At 40.8% G+C, this 20,171-nt stretch overlaps 1 protein-coding gene across 1 annotated transcript; it reads right to left on the bottom strand.

The window, feature by feature from the left end:
• Positions 1 to 1,002: 1,002 nt before the first annotated feature.
• Positions 1,003 to 2,090, bottom strand: LOC139577539 (gamma-crystallin M2-like). The gene is made up of 3 exons (XM_071404590.1): positions 1,973 to 2,090; positions 1,529 to 1,768; positions 1,003 to 1,359 (listed from the first exon to the last, which is right to left on the bottom strand). Exons 1-3 carry the CDS (start codon positions 2,003 to 2,005, stop codon positions 1,084 to 1,086), a joined length of 549 nt encoding a protein of 182 aa, XP_071260691.1. The 5' UTR covers positions 2,006 to 2,090; the 3' UTR covers positions 1,003 to 1,083.
• Between the last annotated feature and the right edge of the window lie 18,081 nt (positions 2,091 to 20,171).

The raw sequence follows: 20,171 nt of genomic DNA, 5'->3' as shown, positions 1-20,171 counted from the left end.
ATGGACTTCACCTAATGAGTTCCTGGGAATATAATCAAGATACTCTTTAGGGCAATAATATGAAATAAATCATAAGGTCTTAAACAGTGATGTTAAGAATCTCCTGGTTTACAGGACACTTTAGGCCTGAAAGGCACAACACACTGGTTTGCAAAGTGAAATTCCTGTTGGAATCCAGGCAGAGAAAGGACATCCAACAGTTGGAATTGTATTCACCTGCAACTTGCCTTCAGAACAACTGACAGAAATAGGAACAATGTGAAGAGACACTACATAAACAATTTAAACTGGAACAACCATTTCAGTAATGGGTGCAATAAATCGAACTAACTGAGTGGATTTGTTTAAAAAAATGTATGTTATTTACCTGTGTGTTGCATAAGATTAATCAATCAATGTACATGCAAAAACACAGATATTACAAACAATCCTAAAAATGTTTAGCTGCAGTAGAGCATCCTTGGAATTCTGATAATGATGGGGCTGTGGTTTTGATTGGAATGTTTTACTCTCCACATAGTAAAACTGACACAATCACTCTCACACTCAACATTGGTTATTAACACCAACACTGGGGTTATTTTACACCACTGAGTGCTAATTTAACACTTACAGAGTTAATTTAACACCTGAATCAACACTAGAAATGTAACACTGAAAATCAACACTAGGTAATACTGTCCAATTTGCTGTTTAAATATTGCTTATTTAACAGCATACGTTTTCTATTCGAAAATTTGAATTTCTGGAACAGGGTGCTGAGTCTGTTTTTGAGTTTATGCAAAATATGTAAATGTCTTTCCTCTCAATTTGATTTAGAATCTGCCATGTTGAGTAGCTTAATGTTAGAACAATAATTTCTTTGTCAACTGACATTTATATTCTTTGAGATGATAATGGTATTAAAGACGTTTCATTGTTGAGAATGGCTTAGGAAAGTGATACATGTTGACCTAGATGACATGGGTTCAGGTTAAGTGTAAAAAATCCATTTGCAAGATGTCCTTTTTTTCAATGTTTTTATTCACTGGCTTCTCGTATTTGTTCACTGGCTTCTCGTATTTGTATCAGTAAAAGCTATATCTAGTAACAGGACTCGTTGATACGTCTCATGCTCATGAACCTCATGCCCATGCCCATCTGGTTAAAGTTTCTGTACTCTCCAGGCCTCATGTACATCATCCTGCCTTTGTATTGGGGCTGCTCATACATGAGCCAGTGGCCGTCCATAACGTTGCAGGACATGCAGTTGTTCATGCGGTAACGATCCATGATGCTGTCACAGTCGTCCATCATCTCGTGCATCTGACCTCCAAAGTTCTCCCTCTCGTAGATCCTCATCCTGAAAGATCCTCTGTGCTGTAACATGATGAACAACATGTTTTAGGGAGAAATCTGCACAGCTCAAAAGCTCTGGAACCTTCCTAAAAAATGTGTTATGGAGTATCATTGATTGTAGACAAATTGAGTAATGGACATAGATCAAAAAAGCTAGAAGAGGCGTCAAACTGAAAGTTTTTGTGCTTACCATGGAGATCATGCGGCAGGACCTGATATCGGTCATTCCCATCATGCGCTGATAGTCAGAATACTCTCCCCTCTTCATGAACCACTGGTTTCCCATGTAGTTGGGGCGGTCGTACACCATGAAGCAGCCGCTCTCAACCCTGCAGGACTGGCAGCGGCTCAGGTAGGAGGACATGTCAGGGCAGTCGCTGCTGCACTCATAGGAACGACCCTGGAAGTTCCTGTCCTCGTAGAAGGTGATCTGAAAATAAGCAAGAATCGTTTCTGTTCACCATTCAAACAGACAAAAACACAATGCTACATGTTGGGCCTTGCCCAATCCCACTGACAATCAGCTTTCTGGGATTAAGGTTGCCTTGTGCTCTGACACTAGAGTACTAAAGTGCACTCAGTCTAACAAGCTAGGAACATTTATATTAATAAATACACTAAATATAATACTTACTCTGCCGTTCATGTTCATGCCGGTAGAGGTCATTTTGTCTCTCTGTGCTGCTGCTGCTCTTGCTGGGGAACTGTTATCCTACTGGTTTAAAACCTTTCTTTTTATACCTGTGAACCCCATTGTACTAACCCCTGACTCAGCAACATGGAATAGAGGGCCATAGAGCACTGAGGTCTGTCCACATGTCCAGGGACACATGTCTCTCAAAAGAACAAAGTACTGTAACAATGAGCCTTTGTGAAAGGGTTTTAACAACAACAAAAAAATCACACCTTCGCAATTGTAAAGTGTGCATTTTGTTGATCTCACAAAACGTTTCTAAATTTAAGATTTACCCCTTAGTATTTTACTATTGGAAATGCTATATTGTGAAATATTGTGGATGTTTGAAATGTGTTCCTTTATCAGGTGCTTCATTTTGTGAATCCATCATAAAAACCTTAAACTTAGCTCAAGTTTGATGAATTAGAATATATGTACAGCATGTACACATACAGTACCAGTCAAAAGTTTGGACACAACTATTCATTCAAATGTTTTTCTTTATTTTTACTATTTTCTACATTGTAGAATAATAGTGAACACATCAAAAATATAAAATAATAAATATGGAATCATGTAGTAACAAAAAAAGGTGTTAAATAAAAAAATATGTTTGATATATATATATATATATATATATATATATATACACACATTTCAGATTCTTCAAGGTAACCATCTTTTGCCTTGATGACAGCTTCTTGGTCAAATAGCCCTTACACAGCCTGTATGTGTGTTTGGTCATTGTCCTGTTGAAAACAAATGATAGTCCCACTAAAAGCAAAACAGATGGGATGACGTATCGCTCCAGAATGCTGTGGTAGCCATGCTGGTTAGGTGTGCCCTGTATTCTAAATAAATCACTGACAGTGTCACCAGCAAAGCACCCCCGCACCATCACACCTCCTCTACTCTGCATCTCACAAAGACATGTCGGTTGGAACAAAAAATCTCAAATTTGGACTCAACAGACCAAAGGACTAGCTCAAGCAAGTCTCTTCTTATTATTGGTCTCCTTTAATCGTGGTTTCTTTGAAGCAATTCGACCATGAAAGACTGATTCACAAAGTCTCCTCTGAAAAGTTGATTTTCAGATTTGTCTGTTACTTGAACTCTATGAAGCATTTATTTGGGCTGCAATCTGAGGTGCAGTGAACTTATCTTCTTCAGCAGAGGTAACTCTGGGTCTTCCTTTCCAGTGGTGGTCCTCATGAGAGCCAGTTTCATCATAGCTCTTGATGGTTTTTGCAACTGCACTTGAAGAAACTTTCAAAGTTCTTGGAATTTTCAGAATTGACTGACCTTCATGTCTTAAAGTAATGATGGACTGTCATTTATCTTTGCTTATTTGAGCTGTTCTTACCATAATATGGACTTGGTCTTTTACCAAATAGGGCTATCTTCTGTATACCACTCCTACCTTGTCACAACTCAACTGATTCGCTCAAACGCATTAAGAAGGAAATAAATTCCACATATTAACTTTTAACAAGGTACACCTGTTAATTAAAATGCATTCCAGGTGACTACCTCATGAAGCTGGTTGAGAGAATGCCAAGAGTGTGCAAAGCTGTCATCAAGGCAAAGGGTGGCTACTTTGAAGAATCTCAAATCTCAAATATATTTTTATTTGTTTAACACTTTTTTTGCTCACTACATGATTCCATATTTGTTATTTCATAGTTTTGATGTCTTCACTATTATTCTACATTGTAGAATTGTAGAAAATAGTAAAAATAAAGAAAAATCCTTCGATGACAAGGTGTTTCCAAACTTTTGACTGGTATTGTATTTGTAATTCAAAGTGACAATTTGATTTAGCTGAATTGTGTAGGCATTATACGAGAAAGTATCCATATTGTCTTGAGTAAATTAGTGTTTTCATGTCTGAATCGGGCCCTGAATGATTTGCCTTGAATTACCCTGTTCATGTCCTACACTCGCGGACTATTGCAGCAACCACTGTCAAAGTACAATCTCTGGAATTTGTATTAATTATATCTGTATTATACCAGTTTAAAAGCAGATATGAAGAGTACTTAAACAAACACACATCAGGTGTCATGAATGGAAGAGTGGCCATGAAAAAGCCATTGCTTAAAGAAAGAAATAAGTAAACACATTTGGTGTTCGCCAAAAGGCATGTGGAAGACTCTCCAAATATATGGAAGAAGGCACTCTGGTTAGATGAGACTAAAATTGAGCTTTTTGGCCATCAAGGAAAACGCTATGTCTGGCGCAAACCCAACACCTCTCATCACCCCAAGAACAACATCCCCATAGTGAAGAATGGTGGTGGCAGCATCATGCTGTGGGGATGTTGTTCATCGGCAGGGATTGGGAAACTGGTTAGAATTGTAGAAATGATGGATGGCGCTAAATACAGGGAAATTCTTGAGGGAAACCTGTTTCAGTCTTCAAGAGATTTGAGACTGGGACGGAGGTTCACAATCCAGCAGGACAACAACCCTAAGCATACTGCTAAAGCAACACTCAAGTGCTTTAAGGGGAAACATTTAAATATATTGGAATGGTCTAGTCAAAGCCCAGACCTCTATCCAATTGAGAACCTGTGGTATGACTTAAATATTGCTGTACACTAGCGGAACCCATCCAACTTGAAGGAGCTGGAGCAGTTTTGCCTTGAAGAATGGGCAAAAATCCCAGTGGCTAGATGTGCCAAGCTTATAGAGACATACCTCAAGAGACTTGCAGCTGTAATTGCTGCAAAAGGTGGCTCTACAAAGTATTGACTTTGGGGGGATGAATAGTTATCACGTTCAATTTTTCATTTTTTCTTTTCTTATTTCTTGTTTGTTTCACCCCCCAAAATATATTGCATCTTCAAAATGGTAGGCATGTTCTGTAAATAAAATGATACAAACCTCCCCAAAAATCTATTTTAATTCCAGGTTGTAAGGCAACAAAATAGGATACTTTCGCAAGCCACTGTAAGTATTCACACCGCTGAGTCAATACTTTGCAGAAGCATCTTTGGCAGCAATTACTGCTGTGAGTCTTCCTGGGTAAGTCTCTAAGAGCATTCCACAGAAAGATTGTGCAAAATTCCCATTATTCTTTTCAAACTTCTTCAAGCGCTGTCAAAATGGTTGTTGAGCATTACTAGACAACCATTATTAGGTCTTGTAATACATTTTTGACTTAAATCTACTTGAAAATCTAAGTCAAAACTGTAATTTGGCCACTCAGGCACATTCACTTTCTTCTTGGTATTTAACTCCAGTATAGATTTGGCATTGTGTTTAAGGTTATTGTCCTGCTGGAAGGTGAACTCATCTCCCAGTGTCTGGTGGAAAGCAAATTGAATCAGGTTCTCCTCTAGGATTTTGCATGTGCTTAGCTCTATTCCATTTCTTTTTTCATCCTGAAAAACTCCCCAGTCCTTAATTAAGCTTACCCATAACATGATGCAACCACCACTATCCTTGAAAATATGGAGAGTGGTACTCAGTAATGTATTGTATTAGATTTGCCCCAAACATAACACTTTGTATTCAGGACAAAAAGTTAATTGCTTTGCCACATTTTTTGCAGTATTACTTTAGTGCCTTGTTGCAAACAGGATGCATGTTTTGGAATATTTGTATTTAGTACAGGCTTCCTTCTTTTCACTCTGTCAATTAGGTTAGTATTGTGAAGTAACTACAATGTTGTTGATCTATCCTCAGTTTTCTCCTATCACAGCAATTCAACTCTAACTGTTTTGAAGTCACCATTGGCCTCATGGTGAAATCTCTGAGCTGTTTCCTTCCTCTCTGGCAACTAAGTTAGGAAGGAACCCTGTATCTTTGTAGTGACTGGGTGTATTGATATACAGTGGCAAGAAAAAGTATGTGAACCCTTTGGAATAACCTGGATTTCTGCATAAATTGGTCATCAAATTTGATCTGATCTTCATCTAAGTCACAACAATAGACAAAAATAGTGTGCTTAAACTAATAACACATAAATTATCGTATTTTTCTTGTCTATATTGAATACATAATTTAAACATTCACAGTGTAGGTTGGAAAACGTATGTGAACCCCTAGGCTAATGACTTCTCCAAAAGCTAATTGGAGTCAAGAGTCAGCTAACCTGGAGTCCAATCAATAAGACGAGATTGGAGATGTTGGTTAGAGCTGCCTTGCCCTATAAAAATCTCTCACAAAATTTGAGTTTGCTATTCACAAAAAACATTGCCTGATGTGAACCATGCCTCGAACAAAAGAGATCTATGAAGACCTAAGATTAAGAATTTTGGACTTGCGTAAGGCCGGAAAGGGTTACAAAAGTGTCTCTAAAATCCTTGATGTTCATCAGTCCACGTTAAGACAAATTGTCTATAAATGGAGAAAGTTCAGCACTCTCCCTGAGAGTGGTCGTCCTGCAAAGATGACTGCAAGAGCACAGTACAAAATGCTCAATGAAGTTAAGAAGAATCCTAGTGTCAGCTGAAGTCTTACAGAAATCTCTGGAACATGCTAAAATCTCTGTTGACGAGTCTACGATACGTAAAACGCTAAACAAGAATGGTGTTCATAGGAGGACTCCACGTAAGAAGACACTACTGTCCAAAAAAAAACATTGTTGCGTGTCTGAAATTTGCAAAAGTGCAGCTGGACAGATTAAACTAAAGTGGAGTTGTTAGGAAGGAACAAACAACACTATGTGTGGAGAAAAAAAGGCACAGCACAGCACACAAACATCAAAACCTCATCCCAACTGTAAATATGGTGGAGGCAGCGTCTTGGTTTGGGGCTGCTTTGCTGCCTCAGGGCCCGGACAGCTTGTTATCAGACAGAAAAATGAATTCCCAAGTTTATCAAGACATTTTTCAGGAGAATGTTAGGCTATCTGTCCGTGAATTGAAGCTCAACAGAAGTTGGGTGATGCAACAGGACAACGACCCAAAACACAGAAGTAAATCAACAACAGAATGGCTTCAACAGAAGAAAATATGCCTTCTGGAGCGGCCTTGTCAGAGTCCTGACCTCAACTCGTTTGAGATGCTGTGGCATGACCTCAAAAGAGCAGTTCATACCAGACATCCCAAGAATATTGTTGAACTTCAACAGTTTTGTAAAGACGAATGGTCCAAAATTCCTCCTGACCATTGTGCAGATCTGATCCCCAACTACAGAAAATGTTTGGTTGAGGTTATTGCTGCCAAAGGAGGGTCAACCAGTTATTAAATCCAAGGGTTCACATACTTTTCCCACCCTGTACTGTGAATGTTTACACGTGTGTGTTCAATAAAGACATGAAAACGTATAATTGTTTGTGTGTTATTAGTTTAAGCAGACTGTGTTTGTCTGTTGTTGTGACCTAGATGAAGATCAGATCAAATGTTATGACCAATTTATGCAGAGATCCATGTTTTTCCAAAGGGTTTACGTACATTATTGCCACTGTACCATCCAAAGTGTAATGAATAACTTCACTATGCTCAAAGGGATATTCAATGTGTGCTTTTTTTTCCCGTTTTCCTTTTTTCACCCACCTATCAATAGGTGCCCTTCTTTACAAGGCATTGAAAAACCTCCCTGGTCTTTGTAGTTGAATCTGTGTTTGAAATTCACTGATCTACTGAGGGACCTTCAATTATCTGAATGTGAGGAGTACAGAAAACATTCAAAAATCATGTTAAAAACTATTTTTGCACCCAGAGTGGGAGTCCGTGCAACTTATGTGACTTGTTAAGCAAATGTTTACTCCTAAACGTATTTAGTCTTGCCATAACAAAGGGATTTGAATGCTTATTGACTCCAGACATTTAAACTTTACATTTTTTATAAAATTGTTAAACATTTGAGAAACATAATTCCAATTTGACATTATGGGGTATTGTGTGTAGGCCAGTGACAACAAAATGTAGGAAAAGTCAAGGGGTGTCAATACTTTCTGAAGGCACTGTACATCATTAAACATCAAATACACAAACAGATGGTGCAGGCTTGGGGGTCTCGCCCAATTCAAAGTTGACTTGCACTGACATTGCTGATAACTACTTTGTTGATAGAAAATATACTTGCTTTGACTGTGATATGTGGTTGTCTCACCTAGCTATCTTAAGACGAATGCAATAACTGTAAGCCTCTCTGGATAAGAGCGTCATTTTAATGACTAAAATGTAAAATTAAATGAATCACTATTTTGGCCTGATTTATTTTTTGTCCCTATCCTTGTTTTCACACTCGCAACTCCACCTCACAGTTTGGGTAGCAGAGGCCTATCTTTACCTCAGAGAAGCTTTTCCAAAAGTCATCCTCATTAGTGTTTAATACAGGACTCCCGTTGGCAAGGTCACCGTCGCCCCCAGCGACATTCTGTTGTCAGGACGATGCCAGGAATAATGAAAAGGCTACCATCAGTAGTGGGGGAAATCACCTTACACTAGTGTTTTGGAATGGTCAGAAAATTGTGAAGAACATCCCCACAATAGACAAAATCTGTCAAAGCTAATCTGGTAATTCTTAGTTGCGAGCGTCAGAAAGCTGGACTCGAGAAAGCATAGGAAAACATAGGAAACAGTATGCAGACCACTGCCGGACTAGCAACATTTTCAAATTAATAAAATAGTCTGTTTTTTATAAAAAAATGTCTATAAAATCATCAACACTACTCTCTTGTTACCAAGGTTCCATTTGTCTAGCTTGTCAGCTAGAAAGGTAGTTTGCTTCGTTCATGGAGGAAATGCTAGCTTGGTACAAAGCTGCATTGTCTTGGTTGAAGCTGACCTGTATGCTAGCCAGAGCCTTGTATTTATGTGTATTTTTTAAATAAATAAATTATACTACATAACCAAAAGTATGTGGACACCTGCTTGTCGAAAATCTCATTCCAAAATCATGGACATTAATATGGAGTTGGCCCCCCCTTTGTTGTTATAACATCCTCCACCTTTCTGGGAAGGCTTTCCACTAGATGTTGAAACATTGCTGCGGGGACTTGCTTCCATTCAGCCACAAGAACATTAGTGAGATTGGGCACTGATGTTGGGCGATTAGGCCTGGCTCACGGTCGGCGTTCCAATTCATCCCAAATGTGTTCGATGGGGTTGAGGTCTGGGCTGTGTGGAGGCCAGTCAAGTTCTTCCACACTGTTCTCAACAAACCATTTCTGTATGGACCTCGCTTTGTGCATTGTCATACTAAAATAGGAAAGGGCCTTCCCCAAACTGTGGCCACAAAGTTGGAAGCACAGAATCGTCTAGAATGTCATTGTATGCTGTAGCATTATGATTTTCCTTCACTAGAACTAAGGAGCCTAGTATGAACCATAAAAAAACAGCCCCAGACCATTATTCCTCCTCCACCAAACTTTACAGTTGGCAAGCTTTACATACTCCAGCCGATGCTTGGTATTGTGCATAGTGATTTTAGGATTGAGTGCGGCTGCTCGGCCACCGGGGCAGCTCTAGCAGGGCAGAAATTTGACCAACTGACTTGTTGGAAAGGTGGCATCCTATGACGGTGCCACATTGAAAGTCACTGAGCTTTTCAGTAAGGCATTCTACTACCAATGTTTGTCTATGGAGATTGTATGGCTGTGTGCTTGATTTTATACACCTGTCAGCTACAGATGTGGTTGAAGTAGCCAAATCCACTAATTTGAAGGGGTGTCCACATACTGCTGTATATATAGTGTACCTAGCCGTAATTGCAATGTTGTATAGATAGCTAATCGTTTCCATTCATGAAAACAACAACAATTATCTCAGGGGCATTTTAAGTTATCCAATCTTCACACACCGGCACTTTGTAGCCTGCATATATCCAAAAACAGTTGCTAGCTAATGTTAGCTAGCCCACCTGAAGCCCCCAACTACCTAGCTAACTAGTTAGTTAGCTAGCTGAGTTCCAGTTATTGTGTTATTTTTCAGCTATCTTGTTTGAACACCCAATGACCACAAGCTGCCTGCCAGTGGGTGTGGTAGCTAGCTAGCTAGCTCTGCCATGCCGTTGCATTGGGTATCTTTCCAGCACGGATGGATGAATGCAGATGTCAGTCTTGTAACGTTAGCAAGCACAGACAACCCTTGTTTTCAATGAATAAGGTGGCTTGGTAGCTACATCAGCACACAAATATGTCCTTACCCAATGATGGGTAATTATTGTGATTATATTATATAATTACTGTGATTATTATTTGACCATGCTGGTCATTTATGAACATTTGAACATCTTGGCCATGTTCTGTTATAATCTCCACCCGGCACAGCCAGAAGAGGACTGGCCACCCCTCATAGCCTGGTTCCTCTCTAGGTTTCTTCCTAGGTTTTGGCCTTTCTAGGGAGTTTTTCCTAGCCACCGTGCTTCTACACCTGCATTGCTTGCTGTTTGGGGTTTTAGGCTGGGTTTCTGTACAGCACTTTGAGATATCAGCTGATGTACGAAGGGCTATATAAATACATTTGATTTGATTTGATGGTTCCATAGCCTGCCATACTCTGAGCTGGGGCTGGGAGGTTATCAGAAAGTGTACTAGCTAGTTTAACAAGCTGCCTGTCTTGCATAAGCCTGTAATCATTGCAATGTGGAAGATGTTTTCCTCTGCTAGCCATCCAGCAACCAGGTTTGGACTAGTCCGCTTGCTTGCTAGTAGATAATGTTATACACAGAAAATAACAATCTCTGTTTAAAATACAATATTATTGCTTGACTGTGATATCATTCCCCATTGTTCATTTGCGAACAAGCAGTTTTGGACGTGGCACGCTAACGTCACATAGCCAGTTTATGGAGTTACACTAGTGCCTCACTCCCGTCATCTGCAAGATAATTTTGAGATTACACCATGAAATAGCACTGTGACATTGACAATGGTTCATGTTATTGGAAAGTTGATTTACTATACTATCAAATACATTATGCGATTACTGATTTGTAAATACTGAGCACATCCATGCAGAGAACCACACAACTTTCTCTACCCGGAACTAAATTTGCTTGCTATTGACATCATGGTGATCTCTTGTATTACACGCCTCAAGGAAAGAGAAAAAGTAAAGGGGGGAATGACGTGAAAGGGGAATTTGTAATGGAAAATGTTTAATTGTTCAGCGTTTGATTATGTTTTATGTTGCTCGAACCGACATATTAGAAAAAACAATCTTGTTAAAACCTGTTAAATATTTTCATTTCGTTCTGTTTGCTTTGCCCTTGTATTCATTTTCACATCAATTCTATCTTTTGTGTAATAGGATTAGAAGGAATGACAGATAATTAAAGGATTGTTTGAGGACAGGAATATTGGCTGGTTGCTGAGGTGAAGGGTTGTTTTGGACCACATTCAGTTTGAGTCACACATAAGGGACTGAGGCGGTCAGACACTCTGGATCTGTACACTTAATGAATTGATGACCTGCCCTCGTGTGTGTGTGTGTGTGTGTGTGTGTGTGTGTGTGTGTGTGTGTGTGTGTGTGTGTGTGTGTGTGTGTGTGTGTGTGTGTGTGTGTGTGTGTGTGTGTGTGTGTGTGTGTGTGTGTGTGTGTGTGTGTGTGTGTGTGTGTGTGTGTGTGTGTGTGTGTGTGTGTGGGCATTGTAAAAAATATTTGTTGATTTAACTTAAAATATTAAGGCAACCAAGCTGCAAAATAGCATTGAAGTTTGTTCAACTTGAACTATCAATTTGGGTATACTAGCTAAACCAACATAGATTTTCAAATTGAATTGTGTGTTTGCTCAACTTAAAAATGTATTCTACAATATTTTCATATTTCCCATTGTGCCTTTCAAGTGAATTGCAGTTACCACCCATGACTGTATTTGTTAAGGACAGAGACATGCTCATTGTATTCAATGGCTTTCCGTCCTGTATCCTTCACAAAGTAAGTGTCTAAGGGCTCTTTCATACCGGTAGCATTTGCTGGCTGAGAGTACTTAGTAATTTGTGAACAAAGTGTGCACTGATTTCATATGTAGAATTGCAAGAAAAATGTCAGAAGTCTACGGCGGGTGTTCCCTAAAACACAGCACGCTGAACGGTCGTCGGCAGACAAACGCAGGTTCACATTTAGTGCGATTGTTTTTCAAGCCTTTTGTGAATAAGTTTGAAAAAAACATCATAAGGAATAAGGTTTTGAATTGCCTGTCCTATATATCTAGGAGAAATAATAAAGCTCAGGAAATATATATATATATTTTTACACATATATATAAAAATATAAGACGTAAAAACGAAACGTAAGAATGGAAAACATAGAAATAGCGCACATAGAACAGATATACGGGTTCTTAGACTTGACAATGACAATGACCGATATATAACTTACATTTCTATGTGAATTTGGTCGTGTCGCCCCAAAAGTGACATATTGCAGCTTTAAGCAATAGGTTAAGTTGTCATTTTTACAGTGTGTTTATGTGTGCATTTCTGCAAACTAAGAACTGGACTGGCATCTATCCTCCCACTTCAGTTGACTGCTGAATGGATCACTATGAGGATTTCACATAGTGTTTAAAAAATTGGGGTTTGTTTTTTTACTTTAATTGAAAATTGTGTAGCTGCACAATCTTAAATTGAGCCAGTTTGCAACAGCAGGAAAATAATCCTGCAGCAAAAGGAAATGTGCATTACTATGTGGATTATAATTAATGGACATTTTGGAAGGTGTTGATATATTTTTTGTAAGGGAAACTCAAGTCTGCAATTTGTAAGTGGAAATTACAAATGTCAGACACCTTTTAAAACCTCAAATACACTACAAATTTTACATTTCCTTCATTGCTGAAAAGTTCTCCTGCAACAGGGTGATCAAATTAAGATCCTACATCTGTATCATAATCTTCAGATGTTGGTGGAGCATGTCCCGAATAAAATCACATTTTCAGTGTTTGATGCCAGTATCCGGAAGCCCAGAAAGGTTCCAGCTTTCCAATGGCACCACAGGATCGACCAGGATGGATAGTCCATTTGAATTTTAGTTGGACTATCAAGACTTGCCCCACTCTCCCAGCTCACCTATCAATGATCTGTTATAGTTACTGCACCCACCATTTCTAACCCATAACTTATCTCTTAACTAGGTTCGTATTGCACCCTCTGCCATTTTAGCCCACACATAACATCCAGGCCAATTATTTGTGACATTACCCCTCCCACGACCATCACCCTACCTAAAACTGTTGCTAGGCAACTTGGCAATTGGCAGCAAGCAACATGAGCTCCTGAAAAATATCTTGAAAAGTTGTTTATTTTTTAAACTGAATAAGGAAAACAATAGTTGTCATAAAACCATAAACCTCAGAGACAGAAGCACAAAAGGTAAGACCTCTGAAATACCAAGAACCTTAAAGAAAACACCAACAAACCGAGAAGCTAATGTGCTATTAGCATTAGCATAAACAAGCTCAACATGCTGAACACATACTGATGTCATAATGAAGTACCAAGCCATAGTCCCAGTCGGTATTCACATAATAATAAGAAATTCCCCTTGACCACACCCACAAATTAGGAAAACCAATATACTTTCCTATTGACCCCCATTGTAAAAAAGGCAACTTCGTCATCGATTTTTTTGCTATACAAAAATAACAAAACATGCCGAAAAGCTGCTGTGTTGTTAAATCTACATGTAGCCAGGTCAAAAATCCTATGCTATGGTTCACAATGCTCCCACACAGGGAAATAGAGCCTGTGAGAAAAGCCCTGTTGCTTCAGGCTAATCATTGTGGGAGAGTGGGAAATGTGGGGATGTGGTGTCCAAGTAGGCTACACGCAGCTATGTGTGTGGAAAAAATATAATCACAGGTAAGACACTCTGCTAGCATTGTCATGAAAAGGGGCATGCCCTACAATATTATGCTTTTCTAAGTAGTGTCTGCACTAGGGAGCAGGCAATGTTGAAAAGTAATCTTTAGACATGTTTTACTTTTCTTAAATGTAGTTTTGTAATTTACTAAAAGAAGCAGACAACAAGAAAATTGCATTTGAATTGCTGTGAGGCAATTGGGTAACCTAGGTAACAACAGGTTGTTTTCTTCACACGCGGGCATGGTCGCGACATTCTATCTAATACCGACGTTGTCTGTAGCAAGCCATGCAGGCCCAGGTGCATCTTTTTAAAATATAAACAAGGTTGAAATTGAATACCCTACAGATATTACAACAATCATAGAAAATAAGCAATTCAAACAGAAGACCCAGAGGGACCACCCAGAGACCATTTGAGTGACTTTAGTGGACCTGAAGAGAGGAGAGTGAGATGCAACCTGGAAGAGGAAGGACATTTACAGTTAACAGTTACAACAATGGAACAACAATGGTTTAGGATCCTGAGAGCAGTGTCATGTGTCTGGACTATCATTAAAGGTGACTTATTTATATCAAATCAGTTCTCTAAGTGTAATTATTATGTGATTAAACAAATCATGTAAACATGAATTAGACTAGGAAGTCGGGGAACCACAGAAGATGTTGAGATTTACAGAGTTGAAATTTTCTGAATATAACTCTTCAGATCTGATCAATTAGTCTTCTATTAATTAATTATTATTATTACCTCATCAGTTCTCATTACTGAACGTCGCAAACCGTTGGATATCTGCACAAACCCTAGTTTCCATAATGAATCAGCAATATACAAATTTACTTAATTATTTATTTACTAACTAACTAATCACAGAAATACAAAACAAACAAACAGTAGATATTGGTAACTAACAATGATAGAAAAGTCCCTAGTGGGCTAATCCGATATGACGGCATGGTAGACAAAGGAAAGGGGTGGGGACTGAGAAAGAGCGGGAAAGACAAAATGGATTCACGTCACACAGCAGATGATTATAATCATTGAACGGCCACTCATTCGAGAATAATTGCAATGTATATATTTACCCCCGTATGTCGTTGTTGTTTTCTCGTTCTAGATTTACATAATTTGTAGCTGCAGACTAGTAATTTGTGTCGTCTAGAAAAAGTCAAAGTCATAAAACTTGTGGTGGTAAGAGTGAGAGTGGGGGGGAGCCACGATATACACCTCCAAAGGGCCACGTCGTGACAGCAGCCTGGAGGGGTTCAAAAAGAGAATTTCCAATACTAAAAGCGGCTATAGGGCGCTTTAAACAGGAGAAGCCGGAGGCTACACATGAAGATGTGTCAACATCAGAAACAACAACAGGGTACCCCTTCCCCACCTCCTCATTCACACCATTCCCCCAGAGTTAACGCTCTGAAAGACAGCCTGGCTGAACAACAGAGAGACTACACTGTCTAAAGTGAAAAGACCATCTCCAGCAACCAGATCAGACCTAACCCACAGACCTGCAACCAGCTAACATCACAGATACAACATATGTGCTGTGCTGTAAAGCAAGAACTGCGGATGGAGCTGAACCGCACAAAGGAGGAACTCATCAGGAGGGAGCAGCACAGCCAGTCCCTGGAGAGACAGCTGGAAGAGATGAGGACCATCCTGCTGTCCACCCTGAAGACAGACATCCACACACACCACACACACTACTGGCACACAGACCCACAACCTCTCCAAATTCAACACCCTTCATTAATAGCCATACACCCAACATTGACAGCCACACAACCAACCTCCCCAGCACTAACACACACGCACACATTCTCAACCCCTGCCCCATGGAGAGCGTCACTCCAGACACCACCCACGACAGCAGCACACAGCGAGAGAAACAGACTGAGGACAACATTGTCATCCTGTGTGACTCCAATGGAAAATACCTTGATGAAAGACTGCTGTTCCCAAGGAGAAGAGTGAGGAAGATCTGGTGCCCAACTAAGCAGTCTGCCCTTGGATAACTGGCAGAGCAGAGACTGAAGGCATCGACCCACATAATCCTCCACACAGGGACAAATGATCTCAGCACAGGCAGGGTGGATGTAACTAAGGCTCTGACCCAGGTGGCTATAACAGCCACACAGGCCTGCCCCACAGCCAAGATCATCGTTTCCACTCTTCAAATCAAATCAAATTGTATTTGTCACATAAACGTGTTTAGCAGATGTTATTGCGGGTGTAGCGAAATGCTTGTGTTTCTGGCTCCAACGGTGCAGTAATATCTAACAATTTCACAACAATACACACACATCTAAAGTAAAGGAATGGAATTAAGAATATATAAATATTTGGGTGAGCAATGTCAGAGCGGCATAGACTAAGATACAGTAAAATAGGATAGAATACAGTATATACATATGAAATGAGTAATGCAAAATATGTAAACATTATTAAAGTGACTAGTGTTCTATTATTAAAGTGGCCAGTGATTTCAAGTCTATGTATATAGGCAGCAGCCTCTAATGGCTATGATGGCTATTTAACAGTCTGATGGCCTTGAGATAGAAGCTGTTTTTCAGTCTCTCAGTCCCAGCTTTGATGCACCTGTTCTGACCTCACTTTCTGGATGATAACGGAGTGAACAGGCAGTGGCTAAGGTGATTGTTGTCCTTGATCATCTTTTTGGCCTTCCTGTGACATCGGCTGCTGTAGGTGTCCTGGAGGGCAGGTAGTTTTCTCCCGATGATGCATTGGGCAGGCTGTCTCGTCATTGTTGGTAATCAGGCGTACTACTGTTGTGTCATCTGCAAACTTAATAATTGAGTTGGAGGCGTGCTTGGCCACGCAGTCATGGGTGAACAGAGAGTACAGGAGGTTGCTGAACTCAGGAAGTCCAAGACCCAGTTGCACAGTGCGGGGTTCAGACCCAGGGCCTCGAGCTTAATGATGACCTTGGAGGGTACTATGGTGTTGAATGCTGAGCTATAGTCAATAAATAGCATTCTTACATAGGTATTCATCTTGTGAAGATGGGATAGGGCAGTGTGCAGTGAGATGGTGATTGCATCGTCTGTGGATCTATTGGGGCGTTAAGCAAATTGAAGTGGGTCTAGGGTGTCAGGTAAGGTAGATGTGATATGATCCTTGACTAGTCTCTCAAAGCACTTCATGATGACAGAAGTGAGTGCTACGGGGCGATAATCATTTAGTTCCAGTTACCTTTGCTTTCTAGGGTACAGGAAAAATGGAGGCCATCTTGAAGCAAGTGGGGACAGCAGACTGGGATAGGGAAAGATTGAATATGTCTGTAAACACACCAGCCAGCTGGTCTGCGCATGCTCTGAGGACGCGGCTAGGGAGGCTTAAATGTCTTACTCACGTCGGCCACAGAGAAGGAGAGCCCACAGTCCTTGGTAGTGGGCCACGTAGGTGGCACTGTGTTATCCTCAAAGCGGGCGAAGAAGGTGTTTAGCTTTTCTGGAAGCAAGACGTCGGTGTCCGCGACGTGGCTGGTTTTCCTTTTGTAGTCCGTGATTGTCTGTAGACCCTGTCACATACGTCTTGTGTCTGAGCCGTTGAATTGCGACTCCACTTTGTCTCCATACTGAAGTTTTGTGTGTTTGATTGCCTAACGGAGGGAATAACTGCACTATTTGTATTCTGCCATATTCCCAGTCACCTTGCCATGGTTAAATGCGGTGGTTCGCGCTTTCAGTTTTGCATGAATGCTGCCATCTATCCACGGTTTCAGGTTAGAGTAGGTTTTAATAGTCACAGTAGGTACAACATCTCCTATACCGTTCCTGATAAACTCAGTAACCGTATCAGTATTTTCATCAATGTTATTCTCTGAGGCTACCTGGATCATATCCCAGTCCACCTGGAGTGGTAGGTAGCTTAGTGGTTAGAGCGTTGGGCCAGTGATCCAAATGGTTGCTAGATCGAATACCTGAGCTGACAAGTTAAAAATCTGTCGTTCTACCCCTGAACAAGGCAGTTAACCCACTGTTCCTAGGCCGTCATTGTAAATAATAATTTGTTCTTCACTGACTTGCCTAGTTAATTAAAGGTTTAAAAAAATATATACAGTGGGGAGAACAAGTATTTGATACGCTGCCGATTTTGCAGGTTTTCCTACTTACAAAGCATGTAGAGGTCTGTCATTTTTATCATAGGTACACTTCAACTGTGAGAGACGGAATCTAAAACAAAAATCCAGAAAATCACATTGTATGATTTTTAAGTAATTCATTTGCATTTTATTGCATGACATACGTATTTGATACATCAGAAAAGCAGAACTTAATATTTGGTACAGAAACCTTTGTTTCTGTTTCTGTAGTTCTTGACCAGGTTTGCACACACTGCAGCAGGGCTGTCGCTGGGCAATACGGACTTTCAGCTCCCTCCAAAGATTTTCTATTGGGTTCAGGTCTGGAGAATGGCTAGGCCACTCCATGACCTTGAGATCCTTCTTACGGAGCCACTCCTTAGTTGCCCTGGCTGTGTGTTTCGGGTCGTTGTCATGCTGGTAGACCCAGCTACGACCCATCTTCAATGCTCTTACTGAGGGAAGGAGGTTGTTGGCCAAGATCTCGCGATACATGGCCCCATCCATCCTCCCCTCAATATGGTGCAGTCGTCCTGTCCCCTTTGCAGAAAAGCATCCCAAAAGAATGATGTTTCCACCTCCATGCTTCAGGGTAGGGATGGTGTTCTTGGGGTTGTACTCATCCTTCTTCTTCCTCCAAACACGGCGAGTGGAGTTTAGACCAAATAGCTAAATTTTTGTCTCATCAGACCACATGACTTTCTCCCATACCTCTTCTGGATCATCCAGATGGTCATTGGCAAACTTCAGACGGGCCTGGACATGCGCTGGCTTGAGCAGGGGGACCTTGCGTGCGCTGCAGGGTTTTAATCCATGACGACGTAGTGTGTTACTAATGGTTATCTTTGAGACTGTGGTCCCAGCTCTCTTCAGGTCATTGACCAGGTCCTGTCGTGTAGTTCTGGGCTGATCCCTCACCTTCCTCATGATCATTGATGCCCCACAAGGTGAGATCTTGCATGGAGCCCCAGACCGAGGGTGATTGACCGTAATCTTGAACTTCTTCCATTTTCTAATAATTGCGCCAACAGTTGTTGCCTTCTCACCAAGCTGCTTGCCTATTGTCCTGTAGCCCATCCCAGCCTTGTGCAGGTCTATAATTTTATCCCTGATGTGCTTACACAGCTCTCTGGTCTTGGTCATTGTGGAGAGGTTGGAGTCTGTTTGATTGAGTGTGTGGACAGGTGACTTTTATACAGGTAACGAGTTCAAACAGGTGCAGTTAATACAGGTAATGAGTGGAGAACAGGAGGGCTTCTTAAAGAAAAACTAACAGGTCTGTGAGAGCCAGAATTCTTACTGGTTGGTAGGTGATCAAATACTTGTGTCATGCAGTAAAATGCTAATTAATTACTTAAAAATCATACAATGTGATTTTCTGGATTTTTGTTTTAGATTCCGTCTCTCACAGTTGTACCTATGATAAAAAATGACAGACCTCTACATGCTTTGTAAGTAGGAAAACCTGCAAAATCGGCAGTGTATCAAATACTTGTTCTCCCCACTGTATATAATAATAAAAAATCAATTAAAATCATAACAACATTGAAGTGTGGATTCCACACCAGTGGTGTTTATGGGCTGTGCTTTGGCAAAGTGGGTGGGGTTATATCCTGCCTGTTTGGCCCTGTCCAGGGGTATCGTCGGACAGGGCCACAGTGTCTCCCGACCCCTCCTGTCTCAGCCTCCAGTATTTACACTGCAGTAGTTTGTGTCGGGGGGCTAGAGTCAGTCTGTTATATCTGGAGTATTTCTCCTGTCTTATCCGGTGTCCTGTGTGAATTTAAGTATGCTCTCTTTAATTCTTTCTTTCTCTCTCTCGGAGGACCTGAGCCCTAGGACCATGCCTCAGGACTACCTGGCCTGATGACTCCTTGCTGTCCCCAGTCCACCTGAACGTGCTGCTGCTCCAGTTTCAACTGTTCTGCCTGCGGCTATGGAACCCTGACCTGTTCATCGGACATGCTACCTGTCCCAGACCTGCTGTTTTCAACTCTCTAGAGACAGCAGGAAAGGTAGAGATACTCTAAATGATCGGCTATGAAAAGCCAACTGACATTTACTCTTGAGGTGTTGACCTGTTGCACCCTCGACAACCACTGTGATTATTATTATTTGACCCTGCTGGTCATCTATGAACATTTGAACATCTTGGCCATGTTCTGTTATAATCTCCACCCGGCACAGCCAGAAGAGGACTGGTCACCCCTCATAGCATGGTTCCTCTCTAGGTTTCTTCCTAGGTTCTGGCCTTTCTAGGGAGTTTTTCCAAGCCACCGTGCTTCTACACC

The sequence above is a fragment of the Salvelinus alpinus genome, chromosome 6 (assembly GCF_045679555.1).
Source record: "Salvelinus alpinus chromosome 6, SLU_Salpinus.1, whole genome shotgun sequence".
Lineage (NCBI taxonomy): Eukaryota > Metazoa > Chordata > Actinopteri > Salmoniformes > Salmonidae > Salvelinus > Salvelinus alpinus.
Note: the sequence above shows the minus strand (reverse complement) of the source record. Positions and strands in the feature narration are given on the sequence as shown.